Source organism: Zootoca vivipara, chromosome 5, assembly GCF_965207765.1.
Source record: "Zootoca vivipara chromosome 5, rZooViv2.hap1.1, whole genome shotgun sequence".
Taxonomy (NCBI): Eukaryota; Metazoa; Chordata; class Lepidosauria; order Squamata; family Lacertidae; genus Zootoca; species Zootoca vivipara.
In genome coordinates this window covers 17149658-17172863 of record NC_142588.1, presented here as the reverse complement: position 1 = coordinate 17172863, position 23206 = coordinate 17149658, and the positions used below count along the sequence as shown (strand labels likewise).

The 23206-nt window shown below is 43.3% G+C and overlaps 1 protein-coding gene across 1 annotated transcript; it reads right to left on the bottom strand.

Annotated features, from left to right (window-relative positions):
• Nucleotides 1-14290: 14290 nt before the first annotated feature.
• On the bottom strand, nucleotides 14291-18210 carry LOC148685589 (uncharacterized). The gene is made up of 4 exons (XM_088669778.1): nucleotides 18192-18210; nucleotides 17289-17449; nucleotides 15503-15929; nucleotides 14291-14376 (listed from the first exon to the last, which is right to left on the bottom strand). Exons 1-4 carry the CDS (start codon nucleotides 18208-18210, stop codon nucleotides 14291-14293), a joined length of 693 nt encoding a protein of 230 aa, XP_088525904.1.
• Between the last annotated feature and the right edge of the window lie 4996 nt (nucleotides 18211-23206).

Below are 23206 nucleotides of genomic sequence, written 5' to 3'. Positions count from 1 at the left end.
TCGGGTTGTGTTTTTCTCCCTCCTCTGTAAAGAAAGCCCTGACAGCCCTCACACTAGCATTCCCTGGGCGGTTGCCAAATAATGAGGCGTAAGCACTCTGCACATGCCTGGGAGTAAACGATCTAACAGCTCCGATTCCCTTAGCTGAGAGTAAGGGTTTTTATAGTGATAGCCTAGTAGATGCCTCTATATGTTGACAACATTTACCTGGAGTATTTAATGCCTTCATGAACTGTTTCATCAAGCCATCTTTTTTCATGTCTCCTATGTCAAATACAGATATCTATATGTTCAGCAAAGCTTAATTCAACCACATAAAGGCAAAAGGCCTTGAGGTCAATATTGGGTTATGAGATCCTGAATCATTATAATAAATCTGCAAGATCTCATCCTTATCGCCTATGTTGCTTTTCAAACTCAAAATTAATTCTTTTAAATCCATCTCAGAATCCATCTCAGAATCAAATCCATCTCAGAATTAAATACAGAATTCCTGGAACCCAGCCCAGGATCTTAACTATTGTTTATTTACTATGGTTAAATGTTGTTGAAGGTTTTAACTCGTTTAGAAATCTTAGTTAATGTTAATAATAGCTTAGTGTTACATGTGAACCTGGATCTCCTCCTTAACTATGGTTAAAGTGCCATCGCCCCAAAGTTGCAGTGTTGTCAATGAAGTGAAAAAATTCAAACTGCTCTCAAGATACAACTGCTCCCGCTCTGCTTTTAATGATTCTATGATGCATTGAATCAAAGTTTAACTCATTACCTGCCTGATGCCTCAGTTGTAACCATGGTTTATTGACTATGGTTAATGTTAATAATGGGTTAGTGCTACATACAACCAGACCAATGAAATGTTCTAAGATCTGATCAGTAGCTTCAATAAGAATTTATAAACTAGTTCCCTTCTGGTGGTCAGTAATAGTAAATGTTGTCTAAATTACTCAGAATACATTTAAAATCAATACTAGTCCTATCTTTATTGTTTGCTCAATGGCACAATGCCTTTGTGCTTCAAGCATGCCATATTATGTTAAAGTGTCCTGAATTCTTTATATGATCAAAACATGTGTCTTGAGAAATTGTTCTATGCCCTGCTCAGATTTGATTAAAAATAGCCAGCAGAGATGTTGCTAATAATAACATTCATGCTTCTAGCTAGAGCAATGTTCTGTGGCAGAGATCTGGTGTGGTTGCTGCCAGTCTTACTTGTCATCTCATTAAATGGTCTTAAACAAACCACTGCCACTTAATCTTAGTTCTCACAAACCAGAGATAAGGCCATAAACCTGTTTCTGGGCTATACAGCCACAGGCTATGGATCATGGGGCTCACAAGATGAAACACTCCTCAATAAAAACAAAATATTCCACATGGAAAACTGCAATGCCAAGATGTTGGGTTCAAGCCTACTTTCTTCCCTGACTAGACCACAGTGTGGGGATGTGTGTATAGGCTGCGGCTGCAGGGGGGGAGGGGACTTTCCTTGTAGGGTCTTTCACCCCAGAAGAGCAGAAAATGTCTGTTTCTGTATTCTAGGCTCCTTCATCAAAACTACTGCCTTTAAAAGAAGGAGGTAGATGATTATTCCCACAAAAGAGATACCATGTGCCTAGGTGCCTGGATGATCCGCAGAATAGAGCAACCACATTCTAACATGCAGTACATTGTGGAGACTGGACCTGCTTTCTGGGTTCACATAATGTGTATAGATATCCATTACCATTGCCACTGCCATTTCTAGAGTGCTGGGAGACTAGAGTGCTCCAGTTTTCTCCGCGACAACATTTTGTGTTCTTCACAATACTAACAAAGCCTTGGCAGTTTGACTCCTCCCTCCAATGTGAACAAAGGCTCTAGACACCCGATATCACTCCAGACTCGACGTCTGGAGATCAGTGATAAGGCATCACATGCTTGCAGCTGAGGGGGTGGGTGGAGTCAGAAAGAGCTTGAAAGGGGATTTTTTAACCCTTTCTGCTTTGTTTTCTCCCCACCAATCTGAATTGCTTCCCAAGCTTCTATTTCCTTCACATGGCAGGGATGGCCAGAAGGTAGATGAGCTCTGGGTGATTTTAAGTAGATCAGAAAGGATTTCTGACTTCCCCATGTTTAGCAATAACAGCAACAAAGTAATTCCCCCCTCTAAATTCAGAATCTTAGGTTATATACAGCAAAAAATAAAATGGGGGGGGGGAGCGCCAAATTTGCTGCATGGTACCTGCAACCTCCACCCTTCCTGTTGGACAAATACTAGTTCTGAGGGGGCAACTTGGGTGAAATGGCATGGTGTTTTAAATCCATTCCTTAGCACCACAAACAGATCTGAATCCGTAACTACCACCTGCCCCCTCTCCCAATTTTGTGTTTGCCATTTCTAAAAATAGCAGGACATGAGTTTATTACAGATCTTCCAAAATTAGGTCTGGCTTGGTTCCAAGTAATTTTTTGTGTAACATAGGCAAACAATGTTTAGTGTAGGAAGTACTGTACATTTCACATAGTACATGGAGTAAATGTATGGAGGTGTGGGCTATAGAATTTGCATCAGGATGATAGATTTGAATGACTCCCAATACATGGATTGAGTTCTCAGGCCATTAGTTGTTTATCTCTACTCAGTAAAGAAGTAAGGAGTTTTGTTTTGTTTTTAAAAGAAGCATGGTAAGAATTAGAATGTATTGTAAATCTACTACATTCTTCTTTTTTATTCATTTTTGCTTTTAACAATTATCATCTCACATAAATCATAGTCATTCTACACATAGGATTCTCTGAATCCCAAGACTTCCCTCCACCCTTCCATGGTTTCCCAAGATCTTCTTTTCCAACTGCATCATATAATATTCTCCATATTTTCTTAAAACTCAATTTTTACCATAGTTCTCGCTACATTGCAAGAGCTGTTTGGAAATCTGCCAATGTTGTTAATTGTTTGCAGTGTTCTTTTAAGTAACTTATAAAGTTTCCCCATTCTTTATTAAATTTATTGTCCTCTTGATCTCTGATTTTCCCAGTCAATTTTGCCATTTCGGCATAGTCCATCATCTTTATCAGCCCTTCTAATCAGTTCTCTTTCCATCTTTGGGCAAATAGCAATTGTTGTAGCATACATAAATTGTCTATTCTGATCCTTAGGTATTTCTGGATCTAAAATTCCTAGTAAGAAAGCTTCAGGGTTTTTTTCACAAAAGTAATTTTAAATGTTTTTTCAACTCATTATAAAGCATTTCCCAATATGCTTTTGTCTTCTTGCATGTCCACCACATGTGGTAAAATGTGCCTTCTTTCTCTTTACATTTCCAACATATATCTGTAGCCATTCTATACGTTTTTGCTAACTTGGTAGGAGTTAGGTACCAGCAATACATCACTTTCATATAATTCGCTTTCCACATACAGCTTGCTGTAAATTTTAAATCTTCCCTCCATAATTTGAATGACCCCCAATACATGGATTGATTTCCCAGGCCATTAGTTGTTTATCTCTACTCAGTAAAGAAGTAAAGAGTTTTGTTTTGTTTTTAATAGAAGCATGGTAAGAATTAGAATGTATTGTAAATCTATTACATTCTTCCTTTTTATTCATCTTGGAGACCTTCACTGCTGCAAGAATTTGACTATGTACTTTGGAAAGTATGATGGTGGCATTGAAAATGAGTTCCTCTTGTCTTGCCAGCCACAGAATTGTAACAAGGTGAGCAATATTGAATAATATTGAATGCATAGAAGCTGTAAATTACAAGCTGTTCATCTGAACCATGGGGGACCACCACCAACGTCTTCCCTGAAAACCTCAGTCATCAAACTGTGATATAAGGGATCAGTCGGGTCTAAAGGTACTTTGATCACAAGCTGTTAAGGGTCTGTTAAATTAATGCAACAACCTTGAACCTGCCTTGGTAAAATAGCAGCAGCCAGTGCAAGCTTTTAAGCATTGATGATTTGTTCTGGTGATAGCATGTCCCTCTCAATAGTCTAGCCACAGCATTCTGCACTAGCGAGAGCTTCTGGACCGGGCTCAAGGATAGCCCTGCATAAAGTGCATTAATTTGTAATAATTAAGTCTCGAAGTTACCAGTGCATGAATGACTTTGGCCATTATTTGGACTGGAATATGCTGGCCATACTCACCATGCTATTCTCTGAGCACAGTTCTGCAGCTAGGAATGAAACCACTGTAAAACAGTGACACTATTACCCACCCCACAGAGTTTGTCCAGAAGGCTACCATGATAAATGGTATCAAAACCCAAAAACAGATCAAGAAGCCAGGGGCATTCTCATTACTCATTACACCTTACTCATTACGACCATCAGGGTGACCAGTGCTGAGTCAGTCCCCAAATCATGCTTGAAGCTGGGGTGAAATGGATCAGATGGGCTGTATCCTCCAGAAATTCCTGTAACAGCTCCTCCACTACTCTCTTCACCATGTTGCCCAAGAAGGGGGTATTTGCAAGCAGATGGTAGTTGTTGTAAAGCACAACAAAAGGTGCAAGAGGAGGTTGCAATGGGCACAACAACACTTTTCCCTCTCATTCCTTTGGGCCCACTTTCACTTAGATAAATTACCCCCACCTGAGCCACCTCACTGAACAACCCTTTATCCGAAGGTTTTTTCCCCTTTCCCCTTAAAAATTCTAGCCCCAGAGTATCCTGCGGTGGACTTTTGTGAAGGGGTAACTAGTAGGTTGGATCTCAGACAGGTTTTCTTTAAATAAACAATAGACTTATTTAAGGCAAATGGAACCAACTTAGTTTACTTCAGAAATACAGTGCAATTTCACTTTAAATTTGTCCTCAGTTGTTTTTGCATTATTGGTTTGGTTCCTTTATATGGTGATACTTTCTTTCAGTTATCCACCCCCTTTAACAATCCTGCTCCTGAGGTACTTTATGAAATACAGTGGTACCTCTGGTTACAACTTAATTTGTTCCGGAGGTCCGTTTTTAAGTAAACCAAAGATTCCCAACCCCCCCTCCCTTCACTGGGTTTGGGAGTTTCTTCCTTTCCTTAGAAGAATCTCTCCCCTCCAGACTAGATTTGAGTCCCAAGTAGGCCGTTCCTTTCCAGCTCCTACTTCTCCCACCTCAACCTCCGCCTCCCAGTAAAATTCTGGTCTATTCCTCCTACAGGACACCACACTCTGTTCTTCACAATATGCTCAGAGTGGAAGTTGTTTTTCCAGAACCAACTCTTTCTCCCATTCACTCTTTATACCTCAACCTGTTTCCCTACCTATTTCCCAACCTCTCCAACCACAATTCCAACCAACCCTCTCAAACTAACTCTCTCCCCCAAACCTCTCCTTTTAAACTCTCCCTCCTGCAATCAGACCAATCAGAGGCTGCCATTCACTAATAATTTGCAGGCAGGGAAAAAAAAACAAATACTTGTTGATCCAATTGGTCCAGCAAAACCAACTTTTTCGTCACAGAGGTTTCTCCAGGGATTTATGTACTACTGCTTGACCAAAGGGAGCAGGCCCCTGGATACACTTGTCAGCTGGGATGGACAGAGATCAAGAGAACAAGAAGATGCTTGCAACATTGCAAGGGTCCTGTTCTCATCGGCAGACCACAGAAACAGAAATTTATCCCACCAAATGTGGGAAGGTGCTGCACTTCCCAGAATAGCTTCCTCTTACTTCTCTTGTGGCTCAGTTGTATTCACGGCTGTTCAATTAGCAGAAATGTAGCCAGCGAAGTGTTTCCCATCACTTGCATCTTCATGACAGCAAGACATGGAATTAAAGGCATGAAGCGGTGCCAGAAAAATTAGCAAGCAATATTAGATGGACATAATATATCACAGTGGTTTACATGTGCATATATACATATAATGAAAAATTAAAAGCAAAATAATTAAAAACAAACACCAGCAGATCATTGTGGACAATGTGCTTTAAATTGCCTGCATAGGCTTGGTGGGATAGAAAAGTTTACTGCCCATTCATGAATTCCAGATTGGATACAAGCATAACCAAAGAGATGGAAGCTGGAAATGAGTTGATGCAAGAGCCAACAGGTCTGCTACAGATTGCTGGCCACTGGGAAAACCATATTGCAGTGATGGGAAACACTGTAACTTAGTGGTAGACCATGTTGCTTGCATGCAGAAGGTCCCAGCTCCAGCTCCTTGTGTCTCCCAGGTAGTAGGGCTTGATAAGACTCCCGCCTGAAACCATAGAGAGCTGCTCCACAGTGCTGAAGTAGAATCATCGAATTGTGGAGTTGGCAGGGACCCCGAGGGTCATCTAGTCCAGCCCTCTCCAATGCAGGAAAATGTAGTAGATGGACTACAACTCTAATAATTTTTGATTATTGATCATACTGACCGGGGGGATATTAAACTCCCTCCACAAAAATGAGGTTGAAATCAATCCTAGGTGCACTTTTCATTGCAGGATTTAAGTGGCAGACCAACAATTTAGGACAGTGTCACTTGCAATAATCTCAAACAAAGCCCCCCCAATTCAACCTCCTACCATTTGCGGTTTTTCTTCCACAAAGGTATGTGAAGCTTGTTTGTAAGAATGAAATAACAATATAAACAATACTATCTTTTCTTGTAAATCAACACTGTTGCAATGTATATGGAGCTAAATCAATAGGAAGCTTGCTTTATATCAGTTATTCAAACTGGCCTCCCCCAGCCCCAATAATTTATATCAGTTCATCCTGAAAGGGGCTGAGGCTATAAATGACCCAGAGAGTTTGTTAAGTTAGCTCCTTGCAGCAAAGCCACAGGAGGAACTGTAAACGGCAGAGGCCAGGAAGATAAGTTCAGATGGTGATAATTAGGTTATTGTCAGTCCATTATTAAGAAGGTTTGGGGGCATTTCCTTTCCCTTTGACCTCACTTACAATCCCCTGCAACTCAGGATAATACTTTATACATCTGATATTGGGCTATACGTATGCCTAATTTTGATAATTTCTGAAATGACTGTTCTTTTAAAATCTGATCTAGATGGGAAATACTGCCCCCTAGTGCTTGTTTGTGAAGTTAAGGTGCTGTTTATCTGCTTTCTCTTGTTTCCTTGAGCTATCTGAATTTGTTTCTACAGAAGTTATTCAGTGCCCAACAGATTATCCTTATTCCCTGCAGGATTTTTTTGTGTTTGCCTAGATGATGGGTTACCTCATTCCCAGTCCCAAAGATAAGTGTGCTGCTCATGGGTGCAAGCAAGGGGGGCAGCTGCCTCCCCCAATCAAGCAAAACAATAGAAATACTTAACTAACTAACCAATCATGTCGGCTCTGCACCCCCTAACAAAAGTCCTGCCCCACACAAACAAAAATCCAGGCTACGCCCATGGTGTTGCTTGCAACAATGCTTCATTTCTAGAAAAGAGAGGTCATGTTTCCTCGGGGACCATGCCACCTGACTTATTCAGTCTTCAATAAATACGGATAGGTTGCGACTGCTTGAGGGTAAGAGGACAATCTGCACATGCACAGAAACACACTTCTCGTAGTTAATATCTATGACAGAACAGTGTGTAGTGGTTAGAATGGTGGACTACAAGCATGGAGACATGGGTTCAAGCGTTGATTGAGCCACGAAGATCATTGGGTGACTAAAGCCACTTATAGCTCAGCCTAACCTACCTCAGAAAGTTGTTGTGAAGATAAATAGGGATGAGGGACATCATGAAAACCATTCTGAGGATTTGTAGGATGCAAGTGTAATAAATAAATAAATAATGAATTTGATGTAATCTAGCATTGGTTTGTTAAAAAAATTGGAAAACTAATAAATATTATTTGGCAGATAAGTGTTCTGGAAACCCAGATTCTGGAGCTGCAGATATTAAGACAAACTCTTTCTTCCAACATAAAAAGTTAAGGAAGCTGTATCAGTTGTAAGAAGAGCAATCTATCTTGCAGAAGTTGCCAATGACTGATTCCGAGTCTCATATAGCAGAGCCTCATGACACGGCAATTGCTGTCTGTCAATCGGCATTTCCATAGTGCATCTACACAGTCTTGTGCTGGCTGCAATGTATTGCTGAGTTAGCCCAGTCGGATGCTGCCAAAACACATTGGACCACATCAGTGAGTCCAAGAGGGGGTTACTAAGTTTGGACTAAATTTGCCTTGGCCGTCCGATTAAATGAGCTTTGTTGGGAGAGTGATGAGATGCAACACTGCTGCTTCAGCAGCCTCTCACATTGGCTTTTGATACCATCATCCATGGTATCCTCCTGGTCTGTCTACAGAAGATGGGTACTCCACCACCACCCTTAATCTTGCCTCTGGGTCAATGCCAAGCAGATGGGGATACAAACAAGTCCAGGATTATGCTAAATGTGGGAGTGGGGAGGAAGGGAAGTGGGAAGGATTGCCCACATTTGGCAGAAGCTCCTCACACATCATGGAATGCAAGTCTAGAAGATTCTCTGACTTTCCTGAATAGCCTGTGGGCTGATTTGCCACTGAAGGGAGGAGACTGAAAAGCCCCTACACGGACATGGTGCCCTCCATTTCAGGCTTAATACAGGGGTTCTCAAAAGGTGTGGCACGCCACACTGCTGTTGCAGGAGGGGATGGCAAGAGCAGCAGGAAGATTCAAGGTGGACAATCAAAGAAACATTTAAATATTCCGCATAGTATAGTATCAAAATACTGGGCCACACTGGGATCCTTCCCCTAGCCACCCATGTCCCAAAACACGTCAACTCAACAGCACCTCAGCTGCCGTTTACATACTAGGCCGAAGCCTTTACAGACTAGGCCGAATGGAGGTACTGACTCGCCTAGGTAGGGGTTGGGGGGAGGAGGGGACGGGATAGGTCAGGACACGGTGGGACCAGTCACAGGGATGACCCAGGGGGTGGGGGGAAGAGGGGACGGGATACGTCATGGGATGGGACATGGGATGGGGGAATCACAGGGGAGACCCGGAGGTGGGGCGAGGAGGGGGCGGGATATGTCATGGATAGACACAAGGTGGTGGCAGTCACAGGGATTAGCCACGGCAACGCATGGCAGGGCCAGCTAGTAGCATATATTCAACACAAAAAACAGCGACAATTTATTGTTGACAAAGGGCAGCTGGACATACAGAGGGCCCCATTACCTTCAGTAGGTTAGGGCCTCATCAAACCTAAATCTGACCCAGAGGGTGACCCCCTCCAACACCGCTTTGCCCTGTCACAACAGGGACAAAAGACTATATTGTTGTTGTTGTTGTTACTATTATTATTTTTATTCATCACTTATTTGTCAGCCCAAAGCCATTACAAAAGAGAAAATGCAGAAGAGAAAATCAAGGCAGAATAAAATACATAAAATAATCATTGAAACCAGACGTTCTGTCAGACGGAGAGTTTGCTTCCCAGGAGAATGTAACCTGCCGTCTCCACAGTCATTTCTCCTCAAAGTTGCTGCTCTTTGGCAAAACAGGCCAATTTTTCGGAGGTGTCTGGGAGGGCTGTCCCATAATAAAAAGTTAATGGAATACCCAATCGATCTCCCCGCTGGGAGTTTTAACTAATTGAACAAGGCTGCTCGAATCCTCAAATAGATTGGGCAAACCAGCAAGGAGTGGGGTGGGGCCAGCTCAAGACCCTTTGGCACCTGAGGCGGGCACCTTCCCCCCCACCCCAGGAAGATTTACATCAGGAATAAGGCGGTGGATCCTGTCGCCTGGCAGTCGCCTCACCTCATGGGTGAGCCGGCATTGTAGAGGAGTGCCCCCCTCTGCTCATAGGGGATTCCGCAAGAGTGTTCTTCAACTATGGCAAAGGGCATTGACTGGAGATGCAGTGTGGTGAAGCCTTGAAAACTAGGAACTGACACTTGTGGGACAATGCTTTGGTGGAATATACCGGTGGGTGCAATAAATAATAATAGTAATTTCAAAGAGTGGAGGGTAAGGATGAACCCTGCTGCCACCCTGTACTCCTGTGAAAGACCACTATGTGGTTCCTAATTAAGGCTCACTGGAGCCCTGAACAGGAACACCACAACTTTCTGTTACCAGTCACTACTCGTCTCAGTCTTTCCCAAGCTGGTGCCCTCCAGATGTTTTGGACTGCAGTTCACATCAGCCGCAGCCCGCAAACCTGTTGTAGTCCATCTGAAGGGCACCAGCTTGGGAGAAGGCCAACTTCTACTGTTGCAATTATAAGAAGTTGGTTTTTGTTTTAAAATCTGATGTACACGCTGTTCTAAAAGGTAAAGTTGTCACTTTTTAACCTTGACAAGTTGTGGACATGCCAAGGATTCACATCAGGAGGCTGATTATGATCACGTTACGATTATGAAGATTCTAATTTAATGCATTTGAGCAAAAATACCTTTCTGTAATCCTTAAACAACCCTGCAAGGTAGATCAGCGTTATCTCAGTTGCAAAGGTCAGGGGGGCAGGGGGTCTTGCTCAAGGCCACCTACAGCTTACATCCCAGACTTATCTTTGGCTGTGTACACATTACCATTTACTATGGCTCCAGAGCATTCCCACCGCTAGTGTACACATGACACTTCCCACAATCCATATCTATTCTAAAGTTTATTGAGAAATGCTGCTGTTTGATACATTTGTCCTGAAACCAGCTTCCCACCATGTTGAAAACATAATCCACATTCATTTTTCAGTTAAGCTGAGGTGTGTACATTTGAGACGGTTGTTGCACTTGAGCAGATGACAGCTTTGTGGACAGGAGTTGCAGGCAAGGGGAAACCAAACAGGTAATTCATATCAGATGAAGACATCCCAAACCCTTATCTGGTGTGTACAGCAATGTGCTAAGATGATGTGAAACACAGCAAGGGGGATGACCTGACCTCAATGTGTTTTAATGCACTAATGTCTACATAGCCTGTGTCTTATGGGGTTTACTCTGAAGGTAGTGTTTGCATAGGACTGTGACATTAGTGAGCTTTTAGCAGACATGAGAATTGAACCATGAACTTCCTTGTATCATAGCTGTTTTAAATAAGAACTTTGAAACAAAGGTAATTATTGATTAATGGTCATAACACCATGATATTCTTCACAGCAATTTACTTTTTCTTATTAAAACAATTTTATTGAAAAAAACATCTTTTAAACAATACAAATTACCAACAACATTTTAGTATCTTTTAAAATTCATTATATATGATGTCCCAAAACTCTCTTGTATTCTTATATTCCCACCACATATGCATATACGAACCTTTACCTTTTACCTTTTTTGCATCTCCAGCACACTTCTGATTTTATTAATACATTTTGGGCAATTTGGCCGGGGTAAGGTGCTATCTGTACATTATATCTTTTTCATGATGTTTTCTCTAATACAGGGGACAGCAAACTTTTTCAGCAGGGGGCTGTCCTTCAGACCTTGTGGGGGGCCGAACTATTTTTTTTTAAAGAAATATGAACAAATTCCTATGCCCCACAAATAACCCAGAGATGCATTTTAAATAAAAGGACACATTCTACTCATGTAAAAACTAGCTGATTCCCGGACCGTCCGTGGGCCAGATTTAGAAGGCGATTGGGCTGCATCCGGCCCCCGGGCCTTAGTTTGGGGGCCCTGCTCTAATATTATAGCAGCCTGTAAACTTAATGTCCACCTTCCATAATTTTTCCCACTGGTTCATGTGAATATTATATCCAAGGTCTTGGGCCCAGCGCACCATCAGCCTTTCACTTCTCTTTTACCTCCCTCTCAAGAAATAGATTATACATTTTTAAAATATGTTTTCCTTTGGATTGGATTAGTTCTTTTTCCAAATCGGATGTCTTATTTTCAAGTCCTTTTTAGGAATAAGGAATAGGAATAATAAATTATTGGGCAAGTTCCGACATACTTGGAATTTTGCTTCGGCTACATTGCAATGTAAATGTACCTTATACAAACACTGTTCCACACACAATCTATACTTAATATTCCTTTTAATTGAAAATATTGTAACCAATCCATCAGGTACAACCTAATTTCTTCAAACTTCTTCAGTGTCAATTTGTTATTGTTTTCTTCTAATATCATTCTATACGTTGGCCAGTCTCCTTTCATATTTTTCTTTTTTACTGCTATGGCTTCTGTCGGTGAGGTCTTAGGTTCTAGTATTCCTTTATATTTTCTCCCATATTTTATAAAGCGATTTTCTCACTACCTGTATATGGTTTTTAAAAACCCTGTGTACCTTCACATTCTCATAGACTAAATATGCGTGTCACAGAAATAAAATACTCCATAGTGTGTTTAGGATTGTGGTCTTGGTTTTAAAATTTTAATAAAAAATAAGCTTTCCTTGCAGTTGTGGCTGCGAATGCCTATTTTATTCAGTTGTATTTTATCCTTTTCTGATACTCTCCAAAGAGCTCTGAGACTTTGGTAATCATCCAATTTTAGTTAACCTTTTCAGAGGAGAGGATTGATCACATCAGGTCAATTACCTACTTAGTTCACTCTATTATAAAACAAGAGTGACTACAGAACTGAAAGCCTGAGATATACTGGTGACACTTTCCTCTCACAGGCCTTGGGTGGCAGGCCTGTGCTTTTATTTTGGACAGCCCATTAACCTAGAAACACCTATTCTTGAGTAACAGGCCATATAACAGATATGCGGACAAGAGGGACCAGGCGCTGTGGCAGAGCCAGATACCAACTTTATTCCCATATCTAGTTTAACATTATTATTATTACAGGAGCTAATGATGTCAATACAACCTGAGAGGCTAATTCACCTGCTCATCTTCCAAAGTAATATATGTATGCCATCGGTTGCCAACAGCGACCTTCTAGCGGCCGGTCTATGCAAAAGAATGAATGGGCACAAATCTGAAATGGCAGTATAGAAAAGCCAATGAGGGAACATTTCAGCTTCTCAGGATGCTCTGTCACTGACCTTAAGGTGTTCATTATTGAATGAAGTGACCTCAAATCATGAGACCATTGTATTACAATGCACCAGTGCTATTATCTGCAGATGGAATCCATACAATAGGTGTTGGGTTTACATTTTTTAAAATCACACTAGATGTGCTAAAAATTGGCTTAGCAGTGCAAGAATGTCTGTGTTATCTACTGTTTTTGGTGAATCATAACAGTTAAAAAGGTCATTATCCTCAACTGTATATTTCAGCATTTAGTTTCCCTCTGAACTCTTTTTACAAGCTCCTCACCAATTATGTCCCTGCAACTCAGGCTAATACTTTATGCATCCAAAGAAGTGAATTATATTGTATGTGTCATAATAAAATTGTTAATCTTTCTGGTGCTACAAGACTCTTCTGTTGGTTTTGCAGAATTGAAAAGATTCCCCCTGCACCAATTTTACAATGATTGCTTACAGATTGAAATGGTAATCTGAAAAAGTCATTGTGAATTGGGTACTAACTTTTGTGGTAGATTCTACTGCCTCAAATGAATGGCATCTCATGACTACAACATCTTCTTGTGCTTAAATAAGAAAGAAACCCTGATCTCCCTTACCTCCTGCTTTGTGTAACACCTTGTCTGGTGAAGAGTTCTGGAGAGTTTGCCATACTTTTGTGGCATTCTTGTTGGTTTCAACAAACACATTACCCTATTGTGGATTGTGGAGTTGTTGTTTTCTAATGGCCCAGCATGGCTACTTTTGCATTTAATGAGCTTATTTACAATGGATAGAGTACTCTTCACCTCCAAGAGAGAAAGCACCTTCTTTTTAAAAAAAAAGGGATGAGGGACATACAGAATCAGTAAAGACTGAGTGCATCTTCTGAAGGCAAGGTATGGTTTGTTTGTTTTTTAACCGTATGCATTAAATGCTTGTTTATATTTCTTTAACTGCAAATGATTCTGGAAGAAGATCTGGTCAGTTGGCAACTAAAGAACTACTTGTAGCTATTTTATTCATAGATCTCTCGTATCACATCTAATCTCTGCATATGTAACCACTTTTCTGTGTATAAGGTCACACAGTAGCCAACCATATCACTATGCAATACCAAAACCAGGACACAGGTCAGGTGAGTAGCCTTTCCCCCTGTTCTTTCCCAGCAATTGATATGCCTCTGATTGCATATGTCCATAACGATTAGTGGCCACTGATAGTCTTAGCATTCATGAATTTGCCTAATCTCTTGAGAAAGCGATCTAAGTTGACAGCCATAATCACATCTTGTGACAATAATTCCATGGCTGGTCTTGCACACACACACAAAGATGTTGACCCAGCCCAGCCCTATCCCAACCTAGATCACAACCAACTCAGATCTGGTCCTATATCAGGGTAGGACCAGGACAAATCCACTAGATTCAGTTTGATCTGCCAAATCTAGTGCACTCACTGTGGCTATAAGGAGCTGTCGCACGGTTTCCAATCCGTATCCTGGAACCAATCCTCTTTGGTGTTCTGGCTCTTCTGTTTTGAAACCAGACCTGAACAGAAGAAAGGAGAGAACCAAATGCCCATTATTTCCAAATGGGTAGGTCATAATTTCACTTTCAGGTACAACAACCAAGCAAAGATTAGTGTATGATAGTGGGAGAACCTACGTTAACTTGTTTTGTGTTGTGTGAAGAGCCTATAGGTATTATGTTCAGTGAATGTCCAAGGGGTCCCAGGAGGAAACTCTGGGGGTCCAGGTCCCTCGGCCCCCCCCAAAAAAATGGTTTACCTGGCCTCCTCCCCCCCCCTAATCTTTTATTCAAGTGGGATATAGAGAAATAAGCATGTGGAATTAAAACTCCGTTTCAGAACCATTTGCCTGGAAAGCAGATCGAAAGCAAACCCTGAACCGCATAAGCAGAATTGGTCCCTTGTCTGGTTGTCAGAAACTCAGCAAGGATTAGCTTGGTTTAAGATTAAGTACAGGAGGAAATACTGAATGATTCCCAATACTCTCAAATAGCAACCTCATTTAACGTTTTGATTTCCATGCTTTAGCTAAATATCTGAGTCACATCATCAATCTACTGTGGATTTTGGTTTGGGAAACTCTTCCTTCCTGGAAGCTGCACTTAAAAGCAGAGAGGGGATCCGGCAGACCCAACCCCTTTCTGTATTCGGGCAACTTTTTAAAAAGTGAGTGCATTATGTAGCATGGCAGGCGGGTGGGGCTCAGAAAAATCCAGCCCCATACAATCACATGCACAAATAGACACGTATATATATCTATATACATATATGCTTTATTGTTTTCTGCAAAAAGTACAAAAATACATTGTGCTAACAACACAACAATGCATCAAAGGGTAAAAAACAAAACCAAGCAAACCAAGAAACCAATAGTAATAATAAATATTTATAATAATAGCAATAATGAACAGTTTATACTTAAACTCAAAATAAAATAACCGCCAACCCCAACTAAACATTTAACCCACATCAACCCGACAAAAACAAAAGCAAAATTGGAACCATTTAGAAACCTTTTACCCAATATCCCAACCCCAGATTTTTACTGTGGCCCAAAAACACTTCCATCAGCATTCAGCATGGGATATGCAGCTGGATAATTCCCCATTGCATGACTGTTCCCCATTGCAGAGCAGGGGGCATTACTGCTAGATGGAGAGTAGAAGTTCCCAGCCGATGGTGGAGGCTGCCTCACCATCTCTGCGCCATAATATGGAACGGGGCAGTTGCTTGCCTGGAAAGTCTCACAAAGCCCAGTTCCACCAGCTGGCTCGTAATGAACCAGGTTCAAATCCTGCGAGTTCTGCTGCTGTGCGGCATAAAGGTGCTCTCCTGGTTGAGTGTTGCTGAAAGGTGGCTGCCAGGACCCTGCTCTGCCGTAGTTTTCGGGATAATAGAAGATGTCTCGCTGGTGATTTTGCTGCCGAGTACTCGGGCTGCTTCTTGGGCTGTTGTTGCCCAGGCTGCTTAATGGACTTCTGTCACAGAGGCTATAAGGAGCTGTAGAGCGGTTCCGGATCTTTATTTTGGAACCAGCCACCTTTGTTCTGGCTCTTCTGTTTTGAAACCAGACCTGAACAGAAGAAAGGAGAGAACCAAATGCCCATTATTTCCAAATGGGTAGGTCATAATTTCACTTTCAGGTACAACAACCAAGCAAAGATTAGTGTATGATAGTGGGAGAACCTATGTTAACTTGTTTTGTGTTGTGTGAAGAGCCTATAGGTATTATGTTCAGTGAATATAGAAGACATTGTTACCATGAATATGTCTTTTTGATCCAACAAACAGAATTGCATTTAATAAATTATGCTTATTCCTCTGGGGTTTCTCTTTAGTTCTCTGCAGCAATCTTTCTGCTATCTTCACCTCCACATTCATATATCCCATGTTCATAATCTCCAATTATTGTTAAATATAAAGCTTCTAAATTGGAATGACTAAATACTGCTATTTGGCTTTATTTTGTTCTGCAGTATCACAAAAAGCCACCTTTAAAAGCTGCACAATTGTACAGTTCAACAAGACTCGCTTTATTGAAGTATATTAACTGTGGATGTGAGCTTCATCTGTAAGAAATGGTCAAGCATTTGTTAATGCCAAGTGGATGGCTGCATACAAGACTTAACATCTCTGTGTGCATTTGTCCTGGAAGGCAACACTTTATGCCTGGCAACTGTTTTAAAAATTCAATAAACTTAGTAATAGTAATTTTAAATGGCTCACTCAGAGGACCTACCCATTGTGGTGCCCTGTTTGGGGTCTTTTGCCTCAGTCTCCCAAGTGTCCTGGGGGTAATAGACTAGGCAGGGAATTCTTTATATATGTGGGAGAGAACTAAGGACTTGCTCAACTTTTGCCAGAAAAAGCAATGCAGCTTAACTCATTTTAGTCTCCCCAGTGTAAGCTGCTTATGGCTGCAGTCCTCTGCACATTACCTTGGGAGTTAGTGTTAACTGGATCAGGCTGCAAAGGCAGCCTATAAAACCAGATTTAATGTACATCCATTACAGAATTTTGATTTCTAAGCTGGGTCTCTGAAGATTTTTTAAAAAATGATTTAAACCCAGAATCTGTATCAAATGTGTCAAATGAATGTGTGCTGTGCATAAATTTACTGGGAAGGAAAATGAAGCCTTAATCAGGAACCATGATTTCTGAACAAGTATGGGCACAATTTCTTCCTAAATTTGAAAAAGAGGGAGGACAACCCACCCACCCTTTACAAAAAGCCTTTACATCCACGATACACCCCCCTCAAAAAAAAGCCAAGAAAGAGGAAGTTAGCTCTTGAACAAGGCGCCTTTCGAGATAAGCTCGGAGGCACAGGATGAGGCCTTAGATTACGCAAGGATTATTCTGAGCGTTTTAAATTGTTCCAGTATATGCGGTTTAGGGAAGTTCTAGGAGCCCCCACCATCCCGATTCTTACGTGTACACGATCTTCTTCGATTCCGATGCGCCTTGCTAGCGCCTCCCTAGTCTCATATCCGGGATATGGGTTTTCTTCAAACTCCTTTTTTAGAAGCTCGACGTGAGACGGGTTAAAAACAGTCCTTTTTCTCCTTTCTCCGACTTTGGGGTAGCTTCCTCCTGGAAAAAGACATAGACGCAAATCTGAAGGAAGCGCTCGGCTGAAACTGAAGCTACGCTTCCAGATCTTCCTCCCGACATGGAAAGCTCAGGGCTGCAACGCCTGCACTGGACCCCGGGAGTAAGTCCCGCTCAATCGGGCGATCTCTGAGGTTACACTGCGTAAAACGACAGCCCGTTTCAAACGCTTGAGTGGCAATTCTTAAAACCGCCTTCGCTTTTTACAGGGCGGCTTTTTTTACCTGGCATTGAAATCCACGCACTTTGTGGCCTTCAAATAAACCTCCTGTTGCTCGGAACAAGGCTTGAATGAAAACAAGCCAAAGCGTAAGAATTTAACTCTTCTTTCTATGCCTGCCATCCTTTGTCGCAAGCAACTGATCCTAACCACGTTTATTGGGAAATTTAATCCCGTTTATGTGAAAGGGATTTAACATTCAGAAAGTTTGCATGTAAATGCTTCATGCAGTAAAATGCAGTAAATGCTTCAAGCTTAAGTAAAGATGTGCAAACCCATCTCGCGAAATGTTTCGAACCGAAGACATATTTTGAGCGCCTGTGTAATCCCGCCCCGGCTACCACAAATGGGTCTTTGAAAGCCTTCCCTACATCCTGATCCTGACCCAGAAACAAAAACAACCTTCATTTATATAAAAAAAACCCGTCGTTTATATCAATCATTTGAGAATTTTTTTTAAATACTAGTGAACTAAAAATCTTTTAAACAATATTTTATTCTTACCTTGGCTGGTAGTTTTCATCTTGCAAAAGCGCTGCCTCGCTCTCTTCCAACAAAACTGCTTTTCGCTTGCAAGAAATAATACCCTTGCTCCTCAAGGTCAGCTCCAGGTATTCTGGATTTCGGCACCTTTATATGGTAGCCCCTCCTGGCTGCGAATTGGCCGGTGCGTTTTCCTTTGATAGAAGCGCTCCAATGGGGATGCGGCTTTTGGGGAGGAGGGATTTTCAAGTTCACTTTTCAAATGCTGCTTGAGCAATCTACATTGGCTGGAGCGCCTTACCAACCCCTTAGCAAAATTTGAAAGTAGACCCATAGGCTTGGAGAATTAGTGCGCACAGTTGAAGAGAAGCGAATTGAGAGGACGGGTTGGGGAGCGAGTGAGCCAAACAGAACTGTGGTTTATTTTTTAAAAAATAGTATTATAAGGCTTTCATTTTACATACAGAGATGCGGCAACTCAGGCATGTTGAAAGACTTTGCCCAAGAAACGTAGATGCAGCAAGTACACTCTGAAACCCCCTCCCTTTTGAGATGAAGCCTTTTCGGCGCCTGCTATAAACTTTGTTTCCTTTAGGCAAATCTACCTGCAAAAAGTCGCTGTGCCTTTTAATCTGTGGTTTTAGCTTAACTGTAATTGCATTTTGCATGTTTTTCACTTTGACTTTTATCGATAATGTTCATGCTTTCGTAAGCCGCTTAGAGGTTTTCGTGACGGTTAGGTGGTGCAAAAACTTTGTTAAGGGAAGAATCTGAGTAACACCATTGAAATAAAGGGAAGGCAAACTCCTCTTGCCAATAAGTCAGTAGGTCTTTCAAGCCAAAGCAGTTGATGTTAGATGCTCGGAAAGTTTCAGCCCCGGATAGACGTCGCAACCAAATCCTGAATCTACACTATCGCTTGTAACTGCAACGGGGTTGCATTCTGATTGAAAGTGAGCTTTCCGTTTCCTAGGTTTGCTTCAAACGTTGCTGATGCTTCTTTTCTTTTTCACTTCGACTATTTCTCTTTCTGTCTTTCTATCCCCACAACTTTCACGTTGCCATATTTCCTCTGCCTTTCAAATCTCTGCAAATCCCGTGCAAATGGTGGATGCTGATGCAAGTGATTTTGGCTCTCAGTTCTTCTCTTTAAGTCCAGTTTCAGAGCAAGAGAGCCAGACTGCCAATGGGGATTATCAAACTGCAAAACCCGTACAGTGGTACCTCGGTTTACGAACACCTCGGTTTACGAACTTTCGGTTTACGAACTATCCTAACCCGGAAGTTAGTAAACCGAGGTGCCGGAGGTCTACTGAGTGTCCGATGCCTTCGGGGAGGCCGGGCCTTCGCTCCAATGCCTCCTGGAGGCCCGCAGCGAAGGCCCGGCCTCCCCGAAGGCATCGGAGCAAAGGCCAAACCTCCCCAAAGGCATCGGAGTATCGGTTACCTTCGGGGAGGCTGGGCTTCGCTCCGATGCCTTTGCGGAGGCTGGGGAGCCGCGAAAGCGGTCCCCGGCCTCCGCAAAGGCATCAGAACAAAGCCCCAGCCACCGGAAGGCATCGGAGCCGGGACTTCGCTCCGATGCCTTTGCAGAGGCCGGGGACTGCTTTGCGGGTCCCAAGCCTCCGCAAAGGCATCAGAGTGAAGTCCCGGCTCCGATGCCTTCCGGAGGCCGAGGAGCGTTTCCGCGACTGGGCTGTGCAGCCGCGAAAGCAGTCCCCGGCTACCGGAAGCCGGGGACCGCTTTCGCGGCTGCACAGCCCAGTCGCGGAAACGCTCCCCGGCCTCCGGAAGGCATCGGAGCGGCTTCGCTACGATGCCTTTGCGGAGGCCGGGGAGCACTTTCGCGACTCTCCCCGGCCTCCGCAAAGGCATCAGAGCGAAGTCCCGGCTCCGATGCCTTCCGGAGGCCGGGGAGCGTTTCCGCGACTGGGCTGTGCAGCCGCGAAAGCTGTCCCCGGCAACCGGAAGCCAGGGACCGCTTTCGCAGCTGCACAGCCCAGTCGCGAAAGTGCTCCCCGGCCTCCGCAAAGGCATCAGAGCGACTTCGCTCCGATGTCTTTGCGGAGGCCGGGGAGCACTTTCGCGACGCTCCCCAGCCTCCGGAAGGCATCGGAGCCGGGACTTCGCTCCGATGCCTTCCAGAGGCCGGGGAGCGTTTCCGCGACTGGGCTGTGCAGCCGCGAAAGCGGTCCCCGGCTCCCGGTAGCCAGGGACTGCTTTCGCGGCTGCACAGCCCAGTCGCGGAAACGCTCCCCGGCCTCCGGAAGGCATCGGAGCCGGGACTTCGCTCAGATGCCTTTGCGGAGGCCGGGGACCGCCTCCGCAAAGGCATCGGAGCGAAGTCCCAGCTCCGATGCCTTCCGGAGGCTGGGGCTTTGCTCCGATATCTTTGCGGAGGCCGGGGACCGCTTTCGCGGCTGCAGCCCAGTCGCGGAAACGCTCCCCAGCCTCCGCGAAGGCATCGGAGCAAAGCGGTTAATCCGTTCTAGGGGGTGTTTTTCCTCCTCTAGAACGGATTAATCAACTTCCCATTACTTTCAATGGGAAAGTTCACTTCGGTTTACGAACACTTCGGTTTATGAACAGACATCTGGAACCAATTGTGTTCGTAAAACGAGGTTCCACTGTACAAATGTTGCCCGAAAAATACCAAAAATTGCAGCATAGCAATATCTTCCCTTCTCCCAACGCCTTCTAGGGTTAACCATCCATATAAATCCCCCCATACTTTTAAATTTTGTATATTTTAAAGTTTTACAATAAAGTTTGTTAATTTAATGCCTTTGTCTGGGATCATCACCTGGCTTTCTATTTACTGAAGCATTCGCTTCCCTTTGCTCAAGCAAGCTCAAAGCACTTGTATACTGAAATCAAAAATAAAAGCTTACAGGTAGGTAGCCGTGTTGGTCTGAGTCGAAGCAAAATAAAAAAATTCCTTCAGTAGCACCTTAAAGACCAACTAAGTTTATACCAAAATACTGGCACATACAAATAGATGGATAAATAATAGTTTATTTGTATTTTTCTTTTCTTTGTTGAGTTGTTGTGGTTATTTTGTTGTATTGTGTTATTTCTGTTTTTGTAAGTGCTCATATAAAACTAATTTAAAAAATTTTTTTTGGGGGGGGACATCCGAGGCACACATCTCCCCTGCTCACTGCCCGCTACGTCATGAACTGAGAACTTTATCGGATAAAGTAGACCGTCGTTCACGAAAGCATATGCCACAATATATTTGGTAGCCTTTGAGGCGTCAAAACACAGTTTGCGTGCAGTCTTAATTCAACACGTATTTCCGAGCAGAAACTTTACCTCCTGATGCGTGTGTTTCAGTAGCCATGAAGTTTTAGTGGTCCTTAAAACAACCACCAGCGCACTGCTAATCTCAATTTGACATTGCTACTGTTCATATTAGGAAGTTTCTTTCTGGTACATTGTGCTTGGAAAGTTGCCATGTTACAATTTACGTGGCGAAACATTGTGATCTTCGAACCATGCAAGAGAAAGGGATATAATGTATAAACGAACTAGTAATATGTTGAAACGCAGCTATGTCTTTGATACCTCAACTTTGCTTGCTGGTCCTCCTTGAGAGGACGGGTTGGGGAGCGAGTGAACCAAAAAGATCTGTGGTTTATTTAAAATAATAATAATATAAGCCTTTCACTAAATTCAGTTTGATCTGCCAAATCTACTGCCCAGCCCCATTAAATTCCATAGTACAGTGTTAAGAAATGTAGCGGATTGGGCAACTGAGGTTTTATGACATGGATTTGTAATATATTTGGGACATCACGTCTTTCAAAGCTGCAAAGGTAGGCTCCAGACAACCTCGCCTCTTTTTATTCAGATTTTGCTATCTCTTCCCCAAGAGTCTGCAGTCATTCTGTCTCCTTTTCTCCGCCGCTCAACCGCAACTCCTAGAGATGTGGATTCTTCTGGAGCAGTCTGTACCTCTTATTCACCTTTTCTCTAAACCAAAAATTTCCCAATCCTCCAACCTTTCTTCATTGTTCCATCCGCTTGATCACTCTGCTTGCCCTTTTTTGAATTATCTGAACTGGAGATCTGTGATAACGCATCGCATGCATGTATGCATAGGGTGGAATGGGGTGCGGTCCATTTCCCACTCCATGTGCCAGGCAAGCCCCACCCTACATAATTTATCACGTGGCATGGCACATTCACACCATTTGAATGGCAATGCCCATCAACTGGGGGGGGGCGCCTGCCGCTGTCTCTTCCCGCCTTTGTTCGCCATTTGATCTTTATCCCCCAACTATCTCCAGCGTTTTTCCAATAAAAGAGTGGGACCTCCCCCCCACTCGCGCATTAGGCCTGGCGAAGCTCTCCCCGCTTCTTTCCCTCCCACCCCACCCGTCCCCTCAGTCTCCTCTTCTTCACTCCCCGTGAACACAAGCATCGCCCCCCCGCGAGGGTGACCCACCCATGAGGCCAGATATGCATCAGCATATCTGGCCTTTGAGGAATGCTGCCACACAATGGCTGCGCTGCGGGCTTTGATCTTTCGAATCTCTGATGCCCCAAATTGGGTGCCCCGCCCCCCCACTCTCACCTTCCATTCTGCTCCTTTCATTACTTCATAGTTGTGCTGCCCTGAATCCGCCTCTGCTTGGAAGCTGGATCGTCCTCAGCTTCCACTAACCCACTCCAAATCTGCCTCTAGAGCAGCCTCTGAGCAAAGAGGTCTCTTCCCGCCTCTGTTCGCCATTTGATCTTTATCCCCCAACTATCTCCAGCGTTTTTCCAATAAAAGTAGGGGTGTCCCAAGGAAAAGTAGGTCTTTCCAGGAACAGATCAGAAACCAGGGCACCTTCTGTAAATCCGGAACTGTTCCCGGAAAGTAGGGACTCTTGGAGAGTCTGTCCCTTGCTCCTGATGTAGACCTCCATTCGCCCCTTCTTCCCTGGTGGGGACACTGTTTTGTGACTCGTCTCAGGTATTAAAATGTCTTTGGGTGGCCCTGTTGACCCCCCTCCAGGAATAAGTCTGGCCAAGGTGGCTGGGACTTC